The following is a 24,248-nucleotide window of genomic DNA, read 5'->3' as shown; positions in this document are numbered from 1 at the left end:
GTTAAGCTATGGATGAAGAACAGGTCATATATATGCTGTTGAATTTGATATCATGTAAGTCATTGACAACTGGTACTTCAAAGAACAGAATGGGAAGTGATGTAATGAAGCTTGCAATGCAAACAACTGGGTCCAAAGTTTTTTTTGTTGTTGTTTGTTTGTTTTTAAATTAAGTGATCCAGGTGTGGTGATGCACAGCTGTAATCCCAGCAGCTTGGGAGGCTGAGGCAGGAGGATGGCAAGTTCAGAGCCAGCCTGAGCAACTTAGTGAGGCCTTAAGCAACTCACTTAAATAAAATATAAAAATGGGCTGGGGATGTGGCTCAGTGTTTAAGTGCTCCTGGGTTCAATCTTGGTACCCCTGCCCTCCCCCCTCAATTAAGTGATCTAGGGAACATGGATTCAAAGAAGGGTTTTGAGGTAGTAAATACTATATCACATTTCTGTGATGTATGATGGTAGGAAAAAGACAGGGGAAAGGGAAAATGGGGATACAGAAAGATATGTGGATGAGGACTATGAGTAAGTGAAAGAGGACAGAATCCAGAGCACAGTGAAGATGCCCTTGTCAGTTAGGAGAGGAAATACTTGAATTTTATCCAGAAGAAAAATAGCTGTGGAGTTGGTAGGTGAACTTGGTGAGGGACAGGAGAGTTCTGATCTTCCACAAAGAGCTCTTTTCCTACATGCTCCCCTACTATCACTAATCAGTCTTACTGATCTTTCAAAAAAAAATAATTGAAGACATATACCTGCATTTTATTTGTTTATAATTTTTAGGGAGGTAGAGACATTTTGCCTATGTGTATTGGCCATCTGGAATTTTAAAACTTGCTACACAATTTGTATTTGTTGTTTTTTCATTCAAAAGTACCTTCCTGTTTTTATCACATAAACAATAACTTAGAATGGAAGCAACATTCTTGGGTGCTTTAAATGTAGATATTTTTCTAACTATCTTCTGTCCTAAAACACTGTGGATGTTAAGTGTGAAATTAGTGTGGTACTATCTTTCTTCTAAATGGATGCTTTCTGGAGGTTTTTTGTTTTGTTTTGTTTTTGTTTTTAATCCTTGGATTTTAGAACTTGGTGAGAAATCACTAGAGAAAAGCCGAAGATCCCCTGTCTTTTTACCTGGTGGGTGTGGTCCCACGCTGCCCTCTCATATAGGCATGTGGTGCCACTGCCTCTGGCTGCAGGATTTCAACAAGGACTCCCATAGCAGAAACCTCCAATCTTAACATCTCCAGGTACAAAAGATTTCATTCAAGTTAACAGATCTTTCTTTTTTTTTTTTTTTTTTTTGAGGTACCTGGGATTGAACTCAGGAGTGCCCTATCAATGAACTATATTCCTAATCCTTTTTAAAAATTTATTTTGAGACAGGGTCTCACTATGTATCTGAGACTTAAGAATCTGGATCTTCAGCTGGGTTTGGTGGTGCACACTTGTCATCCCAGCAGCTCGGGAGGCTGAGACAGAAGGATCATGAGTTCAAAATCAGCCTCAGCAACTTTAAGCAACTCAGTGTGACCCTGTCTCAAAATAAAAATACAAAAGGAATGGGGATATGGCTCAGTGGTTAGGCACCCCTGGATTCAATCCCTGGTACCAAATAAACCAAAACCAAAACCAAAACCAAACAAAAAAGAATCTGGGTCTTCAAGCATGAAAGGGGATTCATAGTACAGGCCCTTACTTCAGCCCGTATGCTTCCACTGTAAGAGGACATTGGAGAAGGGGGTTACCACAGTTCCTCCCTTTGCATATCATCACATATTAGTGTTCTTTTACAAATGGCAGTTTTTTATTATCAAGTAACTTTCTTGAAAATCTGAACTGTGCTTTGCAGAAATTCTCCTAGTTATGTGATATATTTGCCTTCAGCTTGATCATTATAATAATTTTTATAGTATTCCTTCATGGCACCCTTTGAAACATCTTTGGTTAACCTCATCAGTACTGCTATACGTGGGGCACGGGGATGGGGGAGGGGTGGCGTATGCCTAACCCTGCTAAACGCTAGCCGTGGGTGCAGTTGCTGTTCTCTCCCTCAACCGCTCTTTTTACATATATACCTTAGGTCTTTATACTGGTCTCTGTTGCAGTCTCTATGTGATCAAGATATTCTCATTTGGAAAGATAAATAAACCTAGGAACAGGTACAAATCGCAGTATTGTATGAGATTTTATTGTTGACTTGATATGCAAGACAATACAAGAATAATCCCCGTAAATCCATGCATCTACCTCACCTGATTCTTAAAAATGTACCTTTTGAACATGATTAACATAAAATGTTTCTTCTACAAAATATATATATATATTATGTATATACATATATGCATACATATATTTATACATGTATACATATATACATATATATGCGTGTGTGTATAAATATATATGTATATATACATATATATGCGTGTGTATATAAATATATATGTATATTTTATATATATATGTTTTATATATATATAAAATCTCCTTTAGCAAATATATGTGCTGTGGTCTGAGGCAAAGGAAGGGGAATTTTAAAGTCCCTTGTTTGGGAAAGGTATTTTTTTCTACTTGGATCTCTGATCACTTCTCAGAAACATAGTCTGCCACTTCCTGTGTAACACTGGGCTCAATTACTTAACCATACACATGCCCAATATCACAGGAATAAGAAAAATTATTCAATTATATATAACTGAAATACTTTTGCACCTAAAGAGAAACAACGATACACAGTATTTGGCTGATAGGCTAGGCAGCGTCATGAAAAGGCACGAAAGAGAAGCTGTGGAGTATCAGAAAGTCCACAGGCCAGGGTGTGACACTCAGCAGTAGTTCCCACTTATAAGTAGAGTGGCCAAAAGGTACAACAAAGTACCTGCTATGGGCTAAACTGTTTCCCCCTCCATTCCAAGTACATGTGTTGAAATCTCACCTCTGAAGCTCAGAATAGAAGTGTATTTGGAAATAGAGTCTTCATAGAGGTCATTAAGGTTAAAATGAGCAGAGAGTCTCATTTGATATGCTGGATATCCTTACAAAAGGAAGAAATCTGTACAGACATATGTGTGTAGGACAACATAATAACAAAAGGAGAAGACAGCCATCTGCGAACCAAGGAGATGGTCCCGAACAGATCTTCCCATCAAAGCCCTTAGAACAAATCAACACTGCTGACTGGAGATACCTGGATCTAACCTCCAGACTTGTGAGACAATAATGTTCTGTTCTTCAAACCACCCTGTCTACGGCACTTTGCTATAGCTGCCTAGCAAAGTAACATAGACAACACCTTAGGGTTTTTTTTTTTTTAAAGAAATATTCCCAGTTGTTTCATAGAACTTTATAAATTAAGTAATAAGAACAATAGTATTATTTATAATTGAATGAATATTTGCAATAAAGTACGTGTAATGCTCTATGCAATGTCTAGCATGGTAACTGCCACAGAGTAGAGTAATCATTCATACTTATTTTCTCTTATTTATTGCAAGGAAAAGGTGTTGAAATGAAAATATGCTGCAATGAACAGGGAGAAATTTAAAAATACAGGGAAAAAAAAGATTGCTCAAAACAAGAAAAAGAACCTAATCCATTCAAAGAAGAAGGGAAGTATGTCAGAGACTCCTTATAGCAGAGAGCAGACACTGAAGCAGTACTAAGAGACCAGTTAGTACCCAGAGCCCAGGGTTAGAGGGAGAATGTTAGAGTACTTTGTAGAGTTATTTGGCTAGGACTGTCGCAACGTATCTAAGTTTTTATTTCCATGGAAACCTATAGTTTTCGTCGTATTTATAATTGTTTTAACAATATTAATAGCAAAGGTTATCATGAAGTCATATGTAATATTATGTTGACTGGATTTTTATTTCCTTTTTTGCTTTCCGAGTTACTGACATATTATTGCAGCAAAACATATGTAGGGTCAATTCAAGCTGAATAGTTATTAGAAACCATGATAACAAAAGTCATTACACTGCAGTTCAGTTTTGACAGTAAAATTTCTGCAACATTATCACAAATCCTCATGCATTAGTGCAATGATCCTTACTATAGTTTCATATTAGAATCAAAAGATTGCTGTAGCATGCTTGATACAAAAAGTCAAGCAAGCCAAATTCTTTTCTGCTTTTACAGATAACATTTTTGTTCTTTTTCTATGTACACCATGCAGACAGATAGTAGCTTTGTTTTATATACTTTTCTCTATATGCTATGAGTATATTGCATATATCTTTAAAATGAGAAAATTCCCTTAAAAGTCTACAGAAATGCTGACTCTCTGCTCAAAGGAATTAATTGTAAAATGATTTAATATCTGATAGAATCTCACAAAATTCTGAACACCATATTATTCACTGCATTATCATTCTTTTCTCAGGTAAGGTGTCGACTAATTTATGTGGTTGGTTTAATCAGTATTTACTATGTGGAACAGTATAAGATTTTATAAATAATATGATTTTACAAATAATATTTGTCATATTCAGGATTGCTCTGTTAGGAAAGCTCTGATGGTCACCCTTCAATTTACAAAGGGAAAAGACTTTTAGTGTCTATCTAATCATAATATTTTTTGTACCACTATAAACAAAATCTTAAAAAGTTAGAATATGTAGCTAAATTGCATATATATTTATAATTTATATATAATATATGTAATATACATATACATTTATATTTGAGATAATGTTAGTTTACCCATGATGTCTTTTAAGAAAACAGAGGAAAATATAACTAGTTCCTAGCAAAAGAGTTAAGGAACCTTCAAAAATCAAGTAGCTTCTTCGTTAATAGGAGAATCACGTTAATGCAGATATACACAGAATATGGATAATTAGAGCACATTTCACTTTATGTGAAATACATTTTCTGGTAATTTGGAGACAGATAAAATTTTAGTTAGCTGAGTACAACTGAAGTGATTGTGGGACTTACTGTGTTATTAGAGACACTCACCAGGTAAGAATGCTTAGAAAATACAAATAATCATCCCAGTGAGCTAAAAATGAATTGTCCTCCCAGAGACAAACAATAACTAAATCTTTTTAATCATTGCATTGTTTATATGTTTGTTGTTAAAAAATTATTTCACTGAGCTATTCTGTTGTCTTAGTAAAGTCAGTAATGATTCACAAAAAGTGACAATTTTACAATATATCTGGACTTCATAAAATCTTTCTTAATAAAAGGTAATCAAGTTCATTCCTATAATGATTTCATTGTCATGGTAGAGATTATATCACAATTGGTATATAAATAGGGAAATTAACACCAATTTTAAGCCTCATCCTTTCTTTATATATACTAACCAATCGGTCAAATATGTTGCATAATCTCATTGAATAACATAAAAATATAATTAAAATATATGCAACACTATGTCCAATTGTTTTTCTGAGATCTTTACATGTGTTAATTCAGTTGTTAGTGGAATTGTATGAAACAGGTTCTATTATTCTTATTTTATAGATAAGAAACCATAGGCTCAGAGAGGTAAATGACTTGCTTAAATCACATGTATTAAGAAGCAGAGCAGGATTCAAACCATGGTAGTCCAGCTCCATATTAACCTGTACTGCCTATTCCACAATCAGATCTTTGTTGAAAACACTCTTGGTGCACATTTTATAATATTCCCTAGAGAAAAGGGTATATAAATATTAAGATTCTTACTATATATCATCAAATTTTTCTCCATAGAGACCATTTCAAATTGAGTATCACCACCAGGAAAACTGCAAATTTTAGTTCTTCCCCAAAATAGGTTTTATAATTGAAATACCTTTTGCTAATAGACTGGATGAATACATGCTATTGTGTTGTTTTAACTCATATTTCTTTGGTTATTATGGATATTTTCCTCCCTTTCATTAATAAACTGCTTTCTATTTCTTTTAATAGTCAATAAAGACAGGACAGAAGCAATACCTATTTGAAGACTTTTTCCATTGTTTTGTTACAGAAGTGATCTTTTAAATGGGTTAGAATAGCACTCCATGTCGTGAAAATATAAGTTCATGGATATCACAGATGTTTGGAATAGTTTCCTATATTTTTAAGCTTACAGACATTTTAATTTTAATGTCAGAAAATCTATATGTTACTTTTTAGGTTTTCTTGCTTGTCACTACATTGATAAAAACTTTCTTTATACCTAAATCAGATATTCAACTCCATTTTATGTTTATATTCAACTCTTTAATGCATTTGTATTTATTGATTTGATATGAGGTAGTATTTATTTGTATTTTCAAAAATATAGATTAGGCCTTATACCATTTGTAATAAAATAATGTGACATTTATTTGAATTTCTGCATTCTATGTAAATAATTTTTTGTACATTAGGACTTGTAGGCTTTCTGTGTGACAGCATTAAACTTTCTGTCACTTTTGTAACATGTCATAGCTTATTGCAGCTTTCTTATTTGTTTCAGAAAAAAATAGAACATGTGTGTCCCCTTATTTTCTCCATATTTCTTATGTTTTCATGTTTCAGTGTAGAATTATTTTATCATCAGAATCCAAAAAAATATTATTTTGACTTATTTGGAATGATTTAGAATTATAAAATTAAGATGCCAGATCCCATCAAATGAAAATATTAAGTATTGTCATGGCATGTGCTATCTCTTTATCTTCTCTATCTGTAAAATTACAGATTCACCATGAAGGTTATAATGTCATATTTCCTATTAGCATATTTATGGGAAATTTTTTTCTATGGGTCTTATAAATAGGATATTATATATACATATGTATATAATATAAAAAATATATATTAAATTTATAACCTATATATTCTAATTAGTGTAGGTAGTATGAGACCTGTACAATAAGCCCCATTTAGACATTTTATCATTGCTAACTTTATCTTTCATGCCTGGTCAAATATATGTGCATATAAATGAATTCTACTCCTTGCCCCCTGTCATATTTACCTGGCCTTTTGGTATTTACCATAGTTCATTTTTTTACACCTATCTGTTTTACTTGATGCTTATGATTATGTCACTCTGTCCTCTCCACTCATAATTCATCCCATATTCTTAGGTTACATCAGCTGTTTAATATCTATCATGGTCTAAAAGATCATTTTATTATCATATAGCCACATCAAGATTTGATACAAGAAATAAGGGGCATATATTTATCTAAGGCATAATATGAATACTAGCAGCCCTATGTTCTACATGCAGAATATATACTTTGTGAAAAACTGTTCTAAGTGGTTTATATTTAAAAATGTATAAAGTAGTTGAGGAAAGTAAATAAAAATATATAAATAGCTAAGAAAGCAACTAGACAAAGTATATGCTTTATAAATGTTAACTATTGCTATATATGTTTCTTAAAACAGTCCCTCTGGGGAGACATTAATATTTCATGCTTTCAGAAGTGCAGAGGGTTGTCCATGGGTACTCTACCCCATCTTCAATAAGAATTAAATTCTAAAGGAAAAATAATGACTAAACAAAATATTTAGTATTTAAATATGCATTTTCCATAATAATACTTATTGCTCATAAGATAGATCTTTGTAGATTTGGGGAAAGATGATTACAAAAGCAGTTATAATATACAAGCATCATGCAAGTGTAAGTAGAAAATATGTATCACAGGAGTTGTGTGCACTGAATATTTGTTTCATTGGAATTTAAAAATGGATTTTGAATAATAAAAACAATATTATTTCATTTCAGAGTTTACTGTGGAATTCTTTTAAAAGTTCAACATCTGATTACAAATGGAGTCAAAAGAACATAACCTATCCATTAGAAAATATTTCTAGTTTTTCTAGGCTTTACAGATAATACAAGCAATCAGCAGAATTTTATGAAAGTTCAATTTGTGACCTGAAATTTCCTCCTAGTCTACATAGAATGTATTTTCCAATGTTTAATCTAATAAATACTATGCTAATGAGTTGTAAATACATTTCCTAATAAGAAAAGTTCTCAGAGACAAAAACGAATTTAAAATTAGAAGAGCTGACACATTTTCTTAAAATGTAATTTCTCAGAATTTTTAATATGGAATTACAGTTTAAAGTGTTAAGGATATAGATATGGTATAGTTTGCAGTGTTTCATATTACATTTATATTACCTATTTATGAAATATATGTTATCTCAGAGAGTGTGTGTGTGTATCAGAGCATCTTAATCTCAGTTTTGTTAACATTTTGGGCTGGAGAGTCTTGGGATGTGTGCACAGGCACATCAGAGTGAGCTATCCTATGCATTTTTGGATGTTTAGTAGCATCCTGGTCTCTAGCCCCAAGATGCTAGGAGCAACAAAAAATGCCTACAAATGTGGTCAGATATCTAGGTCTCTCCTGGGGGACAAAATAACTCTCTGTGGAGGACCCCAATATATACATATATACATACATATATATGTATGTATATATATCGTGTATATAAAAAATATATATATATATACATATGAAACACACACATATGTAAATTCTTTTCCTTGAATGTCTTTAGTATACCGATGATGTATCATCATCATATTCCATAAATCACTGTTAAGATGTTTCTAACATTGAAAATTTGTTCAATGCTAAGCAACTCCACCAGAACATCCTTTCAAAGTTGCATAAAAGATCCATAAATCTGCAATTCACTTCAAACTGGTGCTGCACTGAGGAACTGGTTTGATTTAAGCCAAGTTTACTTCTCTAAAGTACTAGCCAGGAATAAACTCCAAGTTCTCAGGGTTGCCCTCAGAATGTGTGGACAATGGAAAGGAGAGTCATTATGATCAAACAATAGACCATCAGCTGTCTGCCTTGTGTGGCTCCTGAGACTTGAAGAGCTCTTCTGAGAAAGAGGACAATAGGAATTTAATGGAAGCTTCTCGTGTATGAAGTATGGGAATTGCTTTAGAAAAAAAAAATGTGTATGAGTGTGCGTGGGTGTGTATGTTTTAAGAAACAGAGAGCAAAGCAGCATATATGTGCACACATAGGCCTGTCTTCTAAGAAACAGGTAGAGATTCTGACAGGGTCTTCAAATAGCTGTTTTAGGCAAGAACTATTAAAGTATATTTTGTAGAAAAGGAATGAATTTTTGTCTACATATACTGAAACAAGTCTACAGAAATCACCACCGAAAGCACAATTTTAATATATGCAAGATAACAATAGGAAACACAAAAAAAGGAGAAATAAAACAACTTTCATATTTCTCTAGGAAAATAATTTTGTTTATTGCTAGAATAGACTAACTCCTCACCAAATCAATTTAAAGTGAGTGTTGGAAGAAATCATGTTTGAAAACTGATGGAAGAGGTAAGAAAAAAGCTAAGTCAATTTATAGATAGGAGTTTTAAAGAGTTTAAGGTGGAAATTTCACCCAATAAGATCAGGCAGGGTAGATGAAGCCAGAATTGAAGACCAGCAGTTAGTATAGATAGGTGATGCTGGTCGGATGGAGAGAATGGAGGCCAGTTTGGGTCTGGGAATTAAATGTTAATGCCTTCACAGCCCTTCCTCCACTCTTTATCAGGATACCCTGACCCTGCTCCAATCTGTTGCTAAGGTAACCTGTCCCAGGGATTGTCCCCTCTTACAGGGAGTTGTAAAATTGTTAATTAATGCAACCTGGGCCCCCTTCCTGCCCAGATCACTCCACCTTGGCCCCTTCAGCCCACCTGTTTCTCACCTTTTAGCCATCCCCCAAAGCATCTCCTGGGTCTAGTTACTAAAGCAGGAAGGAGATAGATAAGGGAGAAGAAAGCAAGAGAACAAAGAAAATCTATGATGTATCAATGAGGCAGAACACTCTCACTTCTTGGATACCAGGATGCCAACTTTCGCCCACTTCTCCCTCCTGAGAGAAGTCTGTATTGCATCTTTTTAAATAAACCCTGCTTTATATGCTTGCCTCAGCATGCTTCTCTAATGTTCTACTTCAACATGTGAGAAAGCAGAACTCGTCACTAGTAACTGGCCATGTCATAGATTAAATAACAAAATTGTTCTTCCCTGGGTGGGGCGAAGAGACAATGCTTCAGAGCTCTGCTTTCATGCTATATTCTAGGCAGGGATCCCCTGGACTGTGGGGTGACAGCTTTCACCTGGAGTCTGAGATGAGGTGGCACATTCCTATGCAGTGTAATAGGTGATTAATAATTTATTTTAAATAACTCAGTGAATCAATAAATGAATAAATGTATAATGTTTGAATTCTGTGATGCCAGGAAGTGTCCCCCCAGAGCCTGGCACACTTCACTACAGACAGTCCTCAGACTCATGTCCCTGTGTGATTCCTTCACAAGCCCACATCACTTAATGATGGTGTTCCTACCCAAGCACACCCATGACAGTTACTCCGATTAAATCCAGCTATGTGTTCACTCACACTATCAAAAAAAAAAATCATAGCACATGTCCATCTATAGTCTGATGGAGAAAGTATTTGAAACTTAGTTAAAACAACTCTGCCCTAGACTAACTTTACTTCCACTTAACTGTATATGTGGTAAATCACCAAGGTACTCTGCTCCTTTCCAAGTTCCTCAACCATAAAGTTGTTTTTTATAAAGGAAGGCAACATTTCTTTTTAAAATGTGATCCTTTTAAATAGACATGACAGTAGAGTGTATTTTGGCATATTTTATATGGAGTATAACATCTCATTCTTGTTGTTGTACACAATGTGGAGTTACACTGATTGTGTATTCATTTATGAACACACTAAAGTTATGTCCAATTCATTCTACTGTCTTTCCTATTCCCTTCCACCCTCCCTCCTTTTCCTTCATTTCCCTTTGTCTAATCCACTGAACCTCCCTCCCCACTCCCCTTAATGTGTGTTAGCATCTGCATATCAGAGAGCATATTCGGACTTCCGTTTGTTGAGATTGGATTATTTCCTTCCTTTAACATAATAGTCTACAGTTCCATCCATTTGCCATAATTTCATTCTTTATGGCTGACAAATATTCCATTGTGTATATCTACCACAGTTTCTTTATCCATTCATGTGTTGAAGGGCACTAGGTTGGTTCCAAAGTTGAGCTATCGTGAATTGAGCTGCTATAAACACTGATGTGGCCACATCACTGTAGTATGCTGATTTTAAGTCCTTTCGGTATATGCCAAGGAGTGGGATAACTGGGTCAAATGGTGGTTCCATTCCATTCCCCATACTGCTTTCCAGAATAGCTGCACTACTTTGAAGTCCCACCAGCAATGTCTGAGTGTACCTTTTCCCCCACATCCTCACTTACATTTGTTGTTACTTGTATTCTTAATAATTGCAATTCTGATTTCAGTAAGGTGGAATCTCAGTATAGTTTTAATTTGCATTTCTCTAATTGCTAGTGATGTTGAACATTTTTCATATATTTATTGACCATTTGTATTTCTTCTGTGAAGTGTCTGCTCAGTTCCTTTGCCCATTTGTTGATTTGGGTTATTTATTTTTGTGATGTTATGTTTTTTGAGTTCTTTAGATATCCTAGAGATTAATGCTCTACTTGAGGTGCAGGTGGCAAAAGATTTTTCTCTCATTCTGTAGGCTCTTTCTTCATGTTCTTTATTGTTTCCTTTGCTGTGAAGAAGCTTTTTAGTTTGATACCATCCCATTTATTGATTCTTGATTTTACTTCTTACACTTTAGGAGTCTTGTTGAGGAAATCAGTTCCTAAGCTGATATAATGGAGATTTGGACCCACTTATTCTAGTAGGTACAGGTTCTTTGGTCTAATGCCTAGGTCTTTGATCTACTTTGAGTTTTGTGTAGGCTGAGAAAGAGGGATCTAATTGCATTTTGCTACATATGGATTTCCAGTTTTTGAAGCAGCATTTGTTGAAGAGGCTATCTCTTCTCCAATATATGTTATTGTGCCTTTGTTTAGTATGAGATAACTGTATTTTGTGTGGGTTTGCCTCTATGTCTTCTATTCTGCATCATTGGTCTTTATGTCTGTGGTACCAATACCACACTGTTTTTTCTATTATAGCTCTGTAGTATAATTTAAGGTCTGATATTGTGATGCCTCCTGCTTCTCTTTTCCTGGTGAGGATTGCTAAGGCTATTCTGGGCCTCTTGTTTTTTCAAATTGATCTCATGACAACCTTTTCTATTTCTATGAAGAACATCAGTAGAATTTTATTAGGAATTGCATTAAATTTGTAAGGCACTTTTGGCTGTATGACCATTTTGACAATATTAATTCTGCCTATCCAAAAAACATGGGAGATCTTTCAATATTCTAAGGTCTTCTTCAATTTCCTTCTTTAGTGTTCTATAGTTTTCTCTGTAGAGATCTTTCACCTCTTTTGTTATATTCATTCCCAATTTTTTTTTCGAGGCTACTGTGAATGAAATTTCCTAATTTATCTTTCAGTTCATTCATCACAGATGTATAGGAATGCAATTGATTTATGGTTGCTAATTTTGTAGCCTGCTATTTGCTGAATTAATTTATGAGTTCTAGAAGTTTTCTGGTACCGTTTTGGGGTCTTCTAAATATAGAATCATGTTGATGGCAAACAGAGATAGTTTGAGCTCTTCTTTTCCTATTCTCATCCCTTTAATTTCTTTCTCCTGTCTAATTGTTCTGGCTAGAGTTTCAAGGACTATGTTGAATACAAGTGGTGAGAGAGGGCATCAGAAGGCAACATTTCTAACGATGCTTCTAGTTCATAGGTTTTACATTTGAGAGTTATGAAATCTATCTATAATCCCTGTGTGAATCAAATTTCTTCTTAAATAGGTTGTCCTTTCTTCTGAAAACTGTCACTAAAAAAGTGGCGCCAATGAGATATAACTGGGGAAATAATTAGTGGATCAAACAATCTTTTTTTTCAGATGGACACTGGATAAATTACACATATTGTATAATTTATGTGGATTCTGTAAAGTTTTGTAAAATATGATGAGACATGTATCCGACTGTTTAATTAATGTTACAGTAAAGAGGTAGTATTAGGATTAGGAAATGGCTTGGATGTAAGAAAAACTTGAGTTGCATTCCCAATACAATCTCCCTCTGTTTGGATGATCTTATGAGACACTCAATCTCAGTTATACATCTTACATAAGGGATGAGGATGATAATAACAATTATTGTTTCCTTTGCTCTGAAAATTTTTTTCAGGATTATTGAAGGGAACAATGTTTGCAAATTTTACAATATAAATATCTGGTCCACATACATGCTTATAAAATGCTGGCTGACTCTGTGATCATTTTTATTCCCTTCGTTTAAAAGCACTGGGATTTGAAGTATGTAAGAGTTAAACTCTATAAGTGGTTTATGAAAAAATTTTAAAATGTTTTTAACCAGTTTGGAAAGAGATCTGGTTTTCAGCCAACAGACCACATTGACATTTGCATGCTGGCTTAACTTATCTTTCTTTGCGGGCTGAAGAATTTCAGGTGGCATTTCAAACAAATACATGATGATTTCATCAAAATATTCATGGATATTTTTAAAGGAAAATATTTAAAATATATATTTTAAAGCACCCTATTAAAATAATAAAAATGTCTATATTCATACAGAAGTAAAACCTGGTTTTCAGATTCTTTCCTTCATTCATTTCTGGTGTTATTTGTAATTTTGACATTTGAGAAGTTTCAGATTGGATTCTCTTCTATCGTTACCCATGAACAGGGCAAATAAGAGTTTTACATAATTGCTTTTGCCTGTTTCTGATTTTTAAAGGGGAAAATATCAATTGCTGCAAATTTTAAAAGTACAGGATAGTATCAAGAAACACACAAATAAAGCAAACACAATACTATCACCGAGAATAATATTATAGCATTTTCACATTTGAAACATCTGCATGTAGAAGTGTAGTAAGGAAAGGGACATTACTTTTAATTTGTTTCACTCTTCCATCAAGCTTTCCTTGCTACTCTTAGCCTAATAATACAAAGAAGTATAGAAATGTGTGATTTTTGTAGAGAGAGAAATATTCCCTCAGAAGTACAATAATTACAACATAATTATTTATCACAAAAAAGAAGGATTCAGGTTAGGAAGCAATGAAATCAATGTAAAACAGGAAAAATGCACACAAAATTCACAAAGATCCATTTGATCTGACAAAGGAATTCAACAAGGGAATCAGTGGTTGAACGATGCTTTTGTGTACCCCCAAAATAAACTGGCCAGAGGACTAAACCTACATCCACAGGAAATGCTGCAATATCAAAAAAAAAAATGGACGAAAATATTAAAGGGTTTTCTCCTTTTTGATGGCCAAATTCCGTCCTGTAAGCAGTGCATTAGACGCTAATGACATACGATTTCTCACTGACAGATTTAACAGCATCAATAAGGCCTCTCTGTCCATTGCAGCAAATTGATCCTACATGACACTGACAAGGGCAGCCTGCACTTAATGACCTCCATCGCTGAAGGATGGAAATGAAAAATGATTGGAAGTCCAAATAAATCTTTGAAAGTTTCCCTGAAACAGGTGTGCTGAAAGGGATTCGTCTGAGGGATCACAAACATAAACTCGATCTCTTAACATTCTCCATTGTCTGCTCATGCCAAGGTCTCATTCCTTGTCAAGACTTGCTTTAATTTAAAAAAAAAAAAATGTGGTCATGACAATTTTGTCCTAACTATGGCAACAGAATGCCAGGAAAAGGCATGACTCTTCACTATTTATTCAGAAATCTAATATGTTTGTCATTGGCCACCAATGGATTCTATGTCAACTAGAAACAAAAGTTCATACAATTTGTTTTTTGTCTTCCCCTTGATTAGAGAAGAAAATAAGAGGTAGAAATTGATCATTTTTCTTCCCCAATGACCAGGAATGCATAGAACGTGTTTAACTGCAGTAATAATGTTAAATGCTTGAAATGACTGGATATATTCCCCATGGATGCAGAGATACTTTTTCTTTGAACCCTGCACCATGGTTTGAGGACAATAAGATTTGGGCAGAGAGTTGTTTTCTTCATTCTTTTCTGAACATATTTACTTCTTGATCTACCTTCATCTTCTACTGTTTCCACACAAATTTGTAAGAGAAAAAATACACCCTTTTTTTCCCCATGTATAGGCCAGAAGCTTTGACTCTCATCTGAGCAGATGGATGAGAAACAGAGGGGAGTTTACAAGCAGCTACAAGCAGCATACCAGATGAATGCCACAGTCACTTACAGCCACACAGCGTCCTTTGATTTTCCAACTAACTTACTATGGGTGTCATTTTTTTTTTTAATTCCTGAACAATTGCTTGTTTAGGTAAATTTTTACACATGAGAAAACTGAGGTTGGAAAAGTTCAGTAACTCAACAAAATCATTGAGTTCATGATGGGGGAGTCTATGTTCAAATTTCATCCTTCTGCTCTACCAGTATTTACAAGAATAAGAAGTAGGTATAGCACCAGAATTCTAAACTCCAATTTATAGTGCAGCAGCATGGGCAATACCCACAGGAGAAAAGACACAGTGTACTGGTTGTTGTACATAGGTAAATTATTAAAAAAAAAAAATCATGCCTCTATTTTTTAAAATTCAAATCCTGGGGGGCAAAGATTGAAAGAAAATAACTATATCTTGCCACTAAGTAACTGAAGACCATGGAGGAAATAGCTATATATTAACACTTGTACAATGCAGCTGTTTTACTCTCCTGCTGTCACCATGACAGAGTTTTCACAAATTTTTAGAATATTTTATAATTCCCAGCAATAACTATCAGAGAGAGTCAGCTTCCCCCCCCCCAAAGTTTCTAGTTAATCCTTTTATCAAGTAAACATATATCAAAAGGAAGACTTAGAGGCCAATCATGGAAAGTCACCTACAATTAGAATTGAAATTTAAAGAATTTGATAATATATGTAAGTCCAAAAAATAAAAAAGAATTTGGGATTAATGGTCACAGCAACTAAAAGCAAATTAGTATAGGATGGTGGAGTAGAAACTAGAAAGTTTTTCATGCCTCAAGTATCCTTTCAAAATTCTATTTCAAGTTTTGCTATAAATATAAAATAAAATTTTACAAATAAAAACATGCCATTTTGTGGCATAAGGACCACCATAACAATGAAGACCCCAAACTGACCAATTTTTACTTTTTGTAATAAACATGTCAAATAAGTGATTAAAAATTTTTTTTTAAATACCTCTTTCTTATCTCTAACAGTAGCATCAATTGATAGCTTTCTGCTATATATATTGAAGAATTTGTCCTTTTCGGCTAAGAAAATTTCCAGTAGTTTTTGATATTCTTGAGCTAAACGTAGATTTTCTTCCAGGGAATTATCTTGCAATTTCTAGAAGATAAAATTAAGACCATTTGTTTGTTTATTTTTTTTTCCATCTTTAGAATTACTTAAAAGTGTTCTAATATATAGTATAGAAAAGTAACAAAATAACCAAAAGATTGTTTCCCCTGACATCTATACCCATTTTCAACTTAATAATTTCCTTTCTCAATGCAGATTAATTTTTTAGCATTGATATATGATTTATCAGAGTTTGTCCACCTTTTGCTCCCTGGGCTTCCCTCCATCACTCCTCCCGGAAGGAGTATCTTGGGAGGGTCTTTTCAGAATCCCAGTAGTTGTTTTCCAATCTCCCAGCCCCTTTTCCTTTCCTCTGACCCTGTGCTCAAACCACTAGAAGACACTTTGCTTAGAATTTGACCCCTAAGAGGTTTAGAGTGCTGGTACTCATAAAAAAACATTCAAAACAGGAGGAAAGAATTAAAGCATAGGGAAGTCAACATTTAGAAGTACCCAGACCCACTATTTATTATTAATATATTTTAGCTATGTAAGCGGTTTTATATATATATATATATATATATATATATATATATATATATATATATGACTTTGTGAGAAGTTGAGAACTTTATACCACCCTCCGTGACAAAATAAATATTTGTCAAACCTAATGCAAACACTTTAGAAAATAATTTTGCATCATTACCCAAAAGCAAACTAAGGGACAATCTGTAATTTTATGTTAGATGCATGAATTCAGTTTAGTTGATGACTCCTTATATTTCTTGCACAGAAAATTTTCTCTCAAAAATACAAAATGTATCAACAGACTTGAATATTTTCAAACCTGTTAATTCAGGTGTACCTCTTATGGGATTCTCTTCTAAATTTTTAAAATCTTTACTCATTACAATACTATTCATAGCAGCAAAAAAGTTTTTAAGACCCATAAATGCATATAAATCATGATAATGATAATGATGATTAAATTACTAGATACAAAAATAACTCTTATGAAGCAATTAGAAATGTTTCTTTGTGAAAATTGCCATCACATCAAACCTTTAGTATAAGTTGTTAAAAAATATATGTGGTATAAGAATGTACATAGGAAAAATCTAATTTAGCAGAAAATTGCCTTACAAATATTTCTGTATTTACACACTTGAAGATTTATTAAGGTCAGTAAACATATTTCTCATGGAAGCCTGTATCCATATTGATCCCCAGAGATTAATACTGTGTCATAGGTGTTCTTCAAAAAGACAAAATGATGAACTGGGAATCATTTAATATGCCCTTGTCCTAATTCTGGCACAATAATTTAGAACTTTAAAACCTACCTAGTAAACTTGTCTAAAATCATATAGAATTATCTTTTGTTAGGAGGATATATTCTATGAAAATATTCCTTTGGTGGAGGCACTTTTTAAAAAATGGCTGGATAACATTTTTATACCATAACACTAATATTGAAATCTAATCCTCAAGTTACTGACTTGAAACACTGAGTCAGCTTTTGCATTTGCTGTGAACAACTTTGAGGAGGAAAAGTTTATTTTGGCTCATGATATCAGAGGTTCAACTCCATACCTCTGGAACCAAGGTGGGCAAAACATCATGGCAGAAGAGCATAGCGGAGGGAAGCTGCTCAGGACATAGCAACCAGGAAGCAGAGAGAAAACTCTACTTACCAGGGACAAAATATAAATCCCCAAAACATAGTCCTCATGATCTTCTTCCTCAAGCCATACCTTACCTGCCTTTAGTTACCACTCAGTTAGTCCATATCAGAGGATTAATTCACAGATTAGGTTAAAGCTCTCATAATCAAATCATTTCACCTTGAAACATTTTTGCATTTTCTTACACACGAACTTTTGAAGGACAACTCATATTGAAACAATAACACACTGATAATGTTCACCTGGAGGTGGAAGTGGGACTCATTTCAAGTTTTGGGCTGGTTTGTTGCATTTAACATAAAGACAGTTCATATCTTGTTTCTCAGTTACCTTTCTTTCAAGTCCTAGATGGCTACTATAAACATTCAATTTGAAAAGAGTGTTGTAAAAGTTGGAGAATTGTCATTTATCATATTTAGTGAAATTTAATGAGGAATTATTTGTTCAGTTATGCCTTACTCACTATGCAATGTGCAGTTTTATTTCCAAATGCATATATTTAAATTTCTGAATGACATCAATTCCTACCACTTTATATGCTATAATTAGAGCAGACTCCGTGATATTAAATTATGTGGTTATGCCAATTGCCAATAAATCATCAAAACACTGCTGTATCGGTCACAATATTTTATATTATTATTCCCCAGTAATGAACATATAGAAGGATTTACCAATTCACTACCTATTTCTGAAAGTCAGTGACCTTCAAAGATGCAATGAAGTTTTTAAAATTTTAAATCATAGTATTTAGCTGACATTGCAAATGTTTTTTCTATATTTTACTATGATTTCATCTCATAAATCTGACTTGTGTAATTTTAACCATTAGTATTATAACACGCAAATGAAACAAAAAAGGAATGATAATTATTGGTGGAAGTATGTCTGGGGGAAATAATGCCACCACTTTTGAAGTTGAACAACTTGTAAAAGGACAGCAGTAACAGGTAATTAATATGGGCACAAAAGTGTAGGTCAGGAATATAACAAGTAAAAACAAAAACAAAGAATAATAAGAGAATAAGATGATTTTTAAGCCTTTAAATTCATCAAACCCAGCTGAATTTATTAGTAAAATCTTTCAAGTTCTCTCTGATATATGGATGCTAGCACACAACAGGGGTGGGGAATAGAAGTTCATTGGATTAGACAAAGGGGAGTGAAGGGAAGGGAGGAAGGATGGGAATAGGAAAGACAGTAGAATGAATCAGACATAATTTTCTTTTTTCACATATAAACAAACAACCAGTGTAACTCCACATCATGTTCAACCACAAGAATGAGATCCTAATTAGAATAAGTTATACTCTATGCATGTATGTATGTCAAAATACATTCTACTGTCATATATATCTAAAAGAATAAAAATATGTAACATTTAAAAATAAAAAAACTTAAATCTTTCACATTAAGGTCTTGGTTGAATATGAATTTGAAAAGTATATTTTTGGATATAAAAGTATTAATGCAAACTTTGATTACAATCTCTGTAAGTTAAAATAACTGCATTGAGTTGATTTACAATTTCATTTCATTTATTTATTCATTAATTAATTTGTTCAGTTACTTTTAAATAATAAAAGCTTTGAATATGATTTTAATTTAGTAACAACTGTATGCCAGATTCTCAGACACAATAATGTGCCTCAAGGAGTTTGTTCTTATGGAAGAAATTTTTATGTAAAAGTTACACAAATACTAATTAGATGATAAAATTCTGAATCTGTTGTGCTTTTTGTTTTCCATACTTACTAAATTTATCCAAAAATTCTAAATAAATATAGCACTTTCTTAAAGCTAAATTTATTGCTATTTATTCAATTCATGTTATTAATGATGCTAAGATATTTGGAATATATCTTTTTAAAAAAATAACTTTATTTATTCTTTTTTTTTTTAATGTGGTGCTGAGGAGCAAACCCAGTGTGCCTCACATGTGCTAAGGCAAATGCTCTACCACTGAGCCACAACTTCAGTTCTTAGAATACATCTTGATAAAGAAAACAGGCGTGCTAAATGTCTCTTAACAGTTTCCATATCATTTAGAATTTAGTTAGGAAAATATTTAGCTTGATGTTGATTTGTTCTCTATTATCTCAAGTCATTTGTTAAACCTCAGTGTTTAGAGGATGTGACAACTTCTTATATCCTTTTTTTATTAGGAAATAAAAATTAAGTTTATATAGAGGTGAACAAAAGCTAGATTGTGAGTCCCATAAGTGCTGAGACCATCATTTTGCTCACCCCTAAAATGCGTCACACACAGCACAGCTGCAGTGAGTAGGTGTTTGGCTTTTCAGCAAGTTAGGGAATGAATGATTATACATACCGTTAGGACATGCATATATTTTGCATGTTTAAACCACACATTTTATTTGCCACCATCAATGAAATAGCCTATTAATAATTTTTAAAAATCACCTATTATAATGAACACAGTTATTGACATTATTTGATACTACACTACTGAGAAGTTAAGATCTTAAATACATAAAGATAATTCACACAGCATGTTCATCCACTGAAAATTACTCTAACAATATACCACAGCATCCAGGCTTAACCAGTTATTTATTTGCAGTACCTCAGTGATTTTTCACAAGGTACATGAAGCCCTTAAAACTGTAGCTAGCACTTTTGGGATACATGCTCAGCCTCTGATATCAAAGGGTTGAAGAACCATTGCTAAGGAAATAGTTGACTTCCTTCCCTGTCAGTTAAAGGGCTGGAAAAAGAGGCCAGACTGAGACTCAAAATATCCACATAGTGTTTCTCTGTAATTTTTTTTTTTCACTTGACTTTTCTTATTCATTAAGCTTTGGATTTCACCTCAGACATTTCCTCTGGTTTCTCCATTTTCAGTTTATTTTTCTCACTGTTTTCTTTTTTCTCTCTGCTTCACTTCACTGGTAAGTGGGAAATAAGAAATTTCCATCAGAGAACTGGGTTCTTTGGGGCAAAAATATGAAGCATATTGTATATTTCACCTTGTGGTACATAGCCAAGAACTTCAAAAGGAGGCCAAACTTGAATGTTAACTCATGGATTCCACACTTAATGGAAAAGAACTAAGACTGACACAGTCACCTTAGTGAGAAAAAAAAAAAAACACTATCTAGGATAATAAATCTTCATTCTAACTGGAGGTATGATATAAGACAATAAGAAAATGATAATAAGAATTAGAATCAGAGTAGCAGTTACCATTAAGGAGTGCTTACTATAGCCAACAACTACTCTAAGAAAGCAGTATTACTGAATTTATTCTGATAGCAATTACCTGAAATTTTATTATCCCTATTTTATAGTCAGGGAAGACAAGGCAAAAAGGAATTAGGTGAGGTGAATTGGATTTTCCAAAAATATCCACAGCAATATTTTCAGTTCCACATGATTTTCCAAAACTTTGTTACTTTCTCTAAAAAGGTGAAGTCTTTTTCTCCTTCTCTGGACCTCTGGTAGACATGTGACCTCTGCAACATAGTTCTATCAACTATGATAGAAATGATGCTGTGCCTTTTGGGCTAGTTTATCAAAAAGTATAGTTTCTGACTGGCCCTCTCTTTAGCACCATTCACCCTTGGATCCAAGCACCACGTTATTAGGAGTCCATGCCCCATGGAGGGACCAGGAAACAGAGGAGCCAGTATGGACTCCCCAGCACAAGTCTTGGCCAACAGTATCCATTGTGACTGAACGAATCATCTAAAGAGGAGTCCAGACCCTAGTCTTCAAGTTCTCCAGATGATGGTCCAGAAAGTGTGAAATAAAGGCAATCCATCCCGAAGGTACCCTGTTCAAATTTCTGACACACAGAATAATGAGTATCACGAGTAGCCATTTTATAGAATGAAGTATTGAGGTGTTTGTTATATGATGATAACAACTGAAACACCAGGTATCTTGTGTAAGATTGCACAGCTATTAAGTGGAGGAGCTAAGCTTTACATCCAGGCAGATTGGCTCTTAACTATTTGACATACACGAGCCAGCATTCTGAAACAAGGCTGTCTTCATAAAGCCTAATGACATCAATCAATCAAACTAAATAATTGAATTGCCTTGCTTTGAGTCCAGTTCCATTAAGCAACTTTTTAATAATAATCCAAATAACACATAGGTTGAAGACATAAATAAAATGGGCTGTTAAAGAAAATTAGAACTTTGGCCCCTTGGAAGCTAGTCTTCACTGTCAGTCCATGAGGGCATATTGATCATATATAATAAGTCTCTTGAGTTTTTTGATCTACATTATTCCTTATTCCATGTTCTGATTAGGCATGATGTATTCACTGGCAAGGCCAAGTTCACGGACCTTCCAAGTGAAGGCCTATAGAACTCTGCACTGTGGTTGAATGCAGCACAGTAATATTACCATTGAGACAGGAACATTTACCTTAAGGAGAGCCTAAAACTATTTGCACTTTTTTTTTAATTTAAAAAGAACTAGCAGCTAAAAAATAGTTATAAGGAAAACACTTGATTCAAACATTCTAGAGAAGTGTTTATGAGTAAAATATCTGCATTGTTCATATATATGCAGAACACCCACATAGCTGTCTATAGTACTTTACTGTTAATAAAATTATCATGGTGCCCATGATTAAAGTTGGGGTAACATGTCATCTATGGCTTTCAGTTATTCTTAATATAGGCATCTTCAACCATTTCACCAAAGGGGTCAGGTACTTCTTTCAATTATGTGTTTTAAGAGAGTTGTCATTGTCTGATGCAGTTCTAACTCTCGGGTCCTGATGTAATTATCTGCTGCTATCTCTGCTGATCATTTCTGATGATCTGTCTGTCATCTCCTGATTCTTGGTTATTAATAGTTTACTACAGATAGCTCCTTGCTTTCTTGCCTCTGGCCGGGGCTCTGCTGGCTGTGAATGCCACGTCTGTATTCTTATACAAACTGCCCCACACTTGCTTCAGTCCCATGGCTGGAAAGAATTGACTTCCTGCCAGAACGTCCAGAAAACAAAAGTTGTATTGCTAGTATTTATTGATTAATTTTACTCCAGAGCATCCCCACATCTAGCTTTTCATTCATTCATTTATTTGTTCATTCAACCATGTGTTGAGCAAACCCTTAGTAAGTTTCCTCTATGGGTCCAGCTCTACAGCTAGTGTGGGGATTAAAATGGATAAGATATGATCTTGTTCGCCGGGGATTACAGGCCAAAGAAGGGGGAGGGAGAAGTGTACACAAATCTATCTGAGGTGCATTGCAATCGATTCTATAGGGTGGGGAAGCAGGAACAGAAAAGCCTTCATAGAAGAAATAATCCATGACTCGAATCTTAGAACAGTCATTTTACTGTTCAGGGATCAGAGCTGCCTTACTGCATGAGCCCGTATGTATTTGAGGAAATTTGGAGGAGTTAAGAGTCAAATGTTTTCTTGTCTCCTTTAGGATTATTAGATTGTTGTTTGACCATCTGTTGATTACTACCTAACTTGTGAGTTAAACTTTGGCAGATGGTATATTCTGCTATATCTTGACTTGAAAGTATGATGGTATAGACAAAGAAAAGTACCTGCACATTTAGTATCCCTTTTAACTAACATTGTAACTAATAATGCTCAATTCCCAGGGCCGATGTTTCAGTGGCACTCATCCTATACACATGCTCACACTATTGATCCCATACCATTAAATCAGCACAGTCCTCACATACGCCTTTGGCACAGCTCTGCCAGCCTGGAGCATTGTACTGGTAGTCTTGCATGCAATGAAGTTTGATGTCATTAAAGCAAGCGTTGGTACTAAGACTGATTCACAGTGCATGCAAGTGAGATTTTCGAATAGAGACAGGGGTCTCCAAGTCTCTTTGTGAGCACTTGTTTCAAGAGCAGCCCCCTCAATTTGTGGGCATTAGTATGAGGAACACAAAATATTCAAAATACAGGCTAATTCTCTAACAATATGGCAGATACATATACTTCATCAAATGCATCACCTACTGTGTGCATACAGGCTTTATCACATTGCTGCTCCCTTAAAAACTATATGCCAATTACTATCAAAAGCAAGAGTTCTCCCAGTGTTCCAAAGGAGCAAGTCTGTAAGAATGATATGTCGATACCCTGAAGCCTCAGAGGAGCAAATAACTGTTCTAACTCTCCCAGGACCCACTTCCTTGTCTGTGCTGCCATGGAAACAAGTCTCTTGTCCAACTCAAGTTCTCCGATAATTAGTGTTGAAAGAACATTCTTGATTTGTAAATGAACAAATCAGTCCTCTGCATCAAGGTTGTTATGTGCCTCAATCTCTGAGTATCATCACATTTGACAAAACACTTCCTATTCACTCATTAATTCAAAAATTCTTA

General features: G+C 34.3%; 1 protein-coding gene across 1 annotated transcript in view; it reads right to left on the bottom strand.

The window, feature by feature from the left end:
- The window catches only part of Ccdc178 (coiled-coil domain containing 178), a 395,200-nt gene that overhangs the window by 109,540 nt on the left and 261,412 nt on the right, over nt 1-24,248 (bottom strand). Inside the window, exon 20 of the mRNA XM_078030207.1 lies at nt 16,121-16,270. Within this exon, the coding sequence (XP_077886333.1) occupies nt 16,121-16,270 (150 nt within the window). The remainder of the gene's footprint in view (nt 1-16,120; nt 16,271-24,248) is intronic.

The sequence above is a fragment of the Ictidomys tridecemlineatus genome, chromosome 13, assembly GCF_052094955.1.
Source record: "Ictidomys tridecemlineatus isolate mIctTri1 chromosome 13, mIctTri1.hap1, whole genome shotgun sequence".
NCBI lineage: Eukaryota > Metazoa > Chordata > Mammalia > Rodentia > Sciuridae > Ictidomys > Ictidomys tridecemlineatus.
The sequence above is the reverse complement of the archived record's forward strand: the minus strand, read 5'-3'. Positions and strand labels throughout refer to the sequence as shown.